This window comes from Sinocyclocheilus grahami, unplaced genomic scaffold, assembly GCF_001515645.1.
Source record: "Sinocyclocheilus grahami isolate Dianchi unplaced genomic scaffold, SAMN03320097.WGS_v1.1 scaffold43.1, whole genome shotgun sequence".
Taxonomy (NCBI): Eukaryota; Metazoa; Chordata; class Actinopteri; order Cypriniformes; family Cyprinidae; genus Sinocyclocheilus; species Sinocyclocheilus grahami.
Window position 1 is genome coordinate 606958 of NW_015505222.1, and position 4254 is coordinate 611211.

At 38.9% G+C, this 4254-nt stretch overlaps 1 protein-coding gene across 1 annotated transcript in view; it reads left to right on the plus strand.

The window, feature by feature from the left end:
* Nucleotides 1-535: 535 nt before the first annotated feature.
* Nucleotides 536-4254, plus strand: part of LOC107582313 (activin receptor type-1B-like) — a 9784-nt gene continuing 6065 nt past the window's right edge. The window contains exon 1 of the mRNA XM_016268085.1: nt 536-717. Within this exon, the coding sequence (XP_016123571.1) occupies nt 654-717 (64 nt within the window). The 5' untranslated portion in view covers nt 536-653. The remainder of the gene's footprint in view (nt 718-4254) is intronic.

A 4254-nucleotide genomic window follows, 5' to 3' on the forward strand; every position in this document is an offset into this window, starting at 1 on the left:
CGCACAATAGTAAATACATGTTAGCATCAGTTAAGATTTTATGGATTTAAATACATTCATTTGAACCCAAATCATCAGTCTGTCACTTTTTTTAAATTATGTTTTGCTACTTTTTAAGGCTTTATTTTTTTAAATAGCTACATTTGTCTGGCTGCACTGATTAAACAATGTTTTCTTCCAAACCAACATTAGAGAATCATGATCAGATGGATTGTAATGCTGCCTGAAAAAACTAATCGTGATATTTCAGCCATTTCATTTACCCCTACACAGAATAAATGTGTAAAACACTTACAGGTTGTGCTTTTTTATTTTTTTGCTTATAAATACATTTGAAACTCATTTTAAGCCATTTTTTGCAGGATTCTTACTTTCATTTCGGGCCCATCTTCACGTCCTCATGAGCCGAACACACAAGCTGGGTTTTTTGGCTTGGGAGCTGAACACGCAGCAGACAGAAATACAGCTTGGGTGAGCACGAAATAAAATTAACAATTAAAAAATAAATAAATAAAATATGAATAGAGGCTGGACTATCATCCATGTATGATTAGAAACAGTTGGTGGCGGTATGTGCCTATGGTGCGGAATACGCCAAAAAATTCCAAAGAAGAAGAAAAAGAAGAAAGACACATCTTTAGAGTCCTGTGAGGATGGACACACGGCGGATCCTGCGACTCTTGACCGTTTTATCAGGACTGAACGGAGCGTGTGAAGGTGAGTACGAAGGGTTCGTTCACTCCAGCGGTGTTTTGTTGATGTCCGTGGGCATAGCCTCGGGTTTTCCCAGGAGCTTGTAGTCGGTGTTACAAGAAATAAAAAATTCAATAAATTTAGTTCAGCTGGACATGGGACGCTACAGTTCTGAGGCGCCGCGCGTCTGCCCCAAGCAGGAGTCACGTGACGAGAGTGAAGCGAAATGATGGGGGTCATATGATGCTATTTTAATTGTTCCTTTCTCTTTGGAGTGTTACAAGCTCTTGGTGCATAAAGAAGATCTGTGAAGTTGCAAAGACTAAAGTCTCAAATCCAAAGAGATATTCTTTATAAAAGTTAAGAGTCAGCCACGCCTACCTAAAACGCCTCGTTCTAACACGCCCCCACATGTCTATGTCACTATGTGGAAATATTAGCATAATGCCACCCAAATGTGCACGCAAAGAAAGAAGGCGTGGTTTCAGGAACAGCAGTAGTGTTGAAGCAGCATGTCAGGGAGACGCTGTTTTTCAGTGCGAATTTGTCCAACGCACTTTATGGATGATAGTTTTTTTAACCTAGAAGAGTACAAGGCTGGCTGTGAGTTTTGCGCAGCGCAGAGTAACGCGTCGTGTGTGTGTGTGTGTGTGTGTGTGTGTGTGTGTGACTAACCACATTATTAACTGTCTTGATATTTACTTTGAAAGCTGACGCTCGCGATTATGGTAAGGGGCCTTACATTTCCGACGCGTGCTTGTGGTGTTCGGCCAATCACAATGCACTGGGTCAGCTGGCCAATCAGAGCAGACTGCACTTGTCGGAAGGAGGGGCTTTGTTGAAAACGACGTGTTTGAGAGAGACGGGGTATAGAGGACCTACAATAATGTACAGTATTTGAAAAATAATGTGTTTTTTGAACATTAAAGCATGTCAACATATTCTGTTACACCAAATACACAAAATAATGATCTTTAAAAAAAGCATCATATGACCCCTTTAACATTGACAACACAATAGGGGAAAAGTGTTGCAAAGAGAGAAAAAAATAAAAATGTAGGTTGTACAAAAATAGCCTGGCTATTTTTATTTGTCTTGTCAAACACTAAATTTGTTTGACATTTTTCTGTTAACACAGTGGGAAAAGTGTCGCAGAGAAAAAAAAATTCTGCTCTGTTCTGTCTGAGGGCCGTATATTTATCACAGGTACCGCCTGCTCTGAGCATCGTAATGCACATGCTGCGCACAGACCACGCAAAAAAAACATGTGACGTTTAAAGCATGCGTGCAGTGCATGCATAACAGTCCTGAGCACAAGCTGTACCGGTGGTCAATAAGAATAAAGCGCAGAAATGATTTCAGTTCACACTTTCTAATTATCCATATGCCATGAAAATATCTCAATGATGATATCATTGTGTAGGAGCTTCACCAGAGAGTGAATCAAGCGCCAAATGAATGTTGCACTTCAGGGACTCTTGCACTTCAGAGTTTGAATGTTGCACATCAGCTGTTGCATAACTCTTTTACACAACTTGTTACATGACTTATAGGACTGCCAGTAATTAGTGAAGACATGCTTTACAGTTTAGTAGCATTTTTTTTTCCTGTGAAATCTCTAGTCATGTTTGTTAGTCATGGTTTCCAGAACCAGAAACTTTATTCATATCCTCTGACCTTCAACTGATTCATTCAAATGGCTGATTCATTCAGAAAAGAGGCAAGTGACTGTCCTTATGAATGGGCCACTGAATCATTGACTCACTCATTCATTCAAAAACGTGGATTCATTCAGTAACCAAACACCGCTGTGTTTCTCGGAGACACACAACAGTTCTGCTGTGGCTTTGATCGGAACTATTTTCATCAGCGAAATTGAGCAAAACCAGTCAATTATTTGTCTAAAATTCAAGTCACTTAATTTTAACTTCTAATTTATTTCAAATGGCTGATTCATTCAGAAAAGAGGCAAGTGACTGTCCTTATGAATGGGCCACTGAATCATTGACTCACTCATTCATTCAAAAACGTGGATTCATTCAGTAACGAAACACCGCTGTGTTTCTCGGAGACACACAACAGTTCTGCTGTGGCTTTGATTGGAACTATTTTCATCAGCGAAATTGAGCAAAAACAGTCAATTATTTGTCTAAAATCCAAGTCACTTAATTTTAACTTCTAGTTTATTGAAATACTATTGTATAAAATCAGTATTACATTGCAATCGTGTTGATATTGATATTCGGGGAAACATCATGGCCGTATAATGTTGCTTACCTAAATCATATTTTGTAAATATCTTCTTTTTTTTCTACCACAGTATGCATCTATACATTGCTGTCTCTCTCACACACTCACTCAGGCTGTGCAAGCCTCATCTGGCACGACATAAATACATTATCAGTCGCCATTTACACTGAATGCAATTAAAATTAGAATCATTCTCACGCGAAACGACATGTTTACACGCGACTGCGAGTGACGTCATTGCCTCGGAATCGGCAAGATGTGAGACTGACCAGCCGGTCACCGATCCGGTGAGATGAGTCAGATGAGTTGAGTCTGTGTGGTCTGCTGTTCTAAACTTTTGACCGTCTACATCCTCCATTTACATGTGCTCTGGTTCAAGTTTGATTGAATCATCTCTGTCTGGCTGCTCTTGGACAGACCTGATGAATGAGTCTTTAACCAAGAAAAATTGTGGGAGGGGAGGAAATAATGCAGTTTTATGTTGTCCTATGCAGTATTCCAACAAGGATGCAAATGTGGGACTTTATTTAATCAATCAGGAGATTATTGGATCATGAAAACTGATTGCATTCCATACCACAATCACCCGTTGAAACTTTCTGTTTTGCCTTGATGGCAGCCAAAAATGAAAGTTGTTTTAGAGGCATTCAGATGAAACTGAATATAAAGAACATTTTCACATGCTTTTTTTGTCTTTCTGAAGTTGCCTTATGCTGGGGATGAGCCAGTATAGACAACTTATCCCACCAGCCATGAAACTGTATTTTAAACCATTTTATTAAAAATATGAAGAAATGTTATAAATTAAGTCCATTGTTTTATAAAAGATGCATAATATAATAATTGTAATATATGCAAATTTGCAATCAAAATGTATTAGAATTTTTTATAAAATACATATACATAAAAGGAAAAATTAACAACCGTTTCTGGATTCTCCCTACAAAAACAGACGTGAAGCTGCTTGGTGCACAGTATGACTCCACTGATCTCTGCCACCCCCTGCTGTTGAAAAGACACATCTGCAGTAGGCTTGCCGCGATAGACGGTGCTGACGGTGATACCGTTGTTAAAGGGGTCATCGGATACAAAATTCACTTTTCAAGTTGTTTGAACATAAATGTATTTTGGAAGTGTGTGTACACATCCATCCTATAATTATAAAAATCCATCCAGTGTTTTTTTTTTAAATCCCTAATTTAAAATCCCCTTTCTCAAACCAGGCTGTTCTGAGATTCCTGTCAGAATGACGTAGTTCTGTACAGGCCCCTCCCACGATAGTTGATTGACAGTAGTGTTTCAGCACAGACT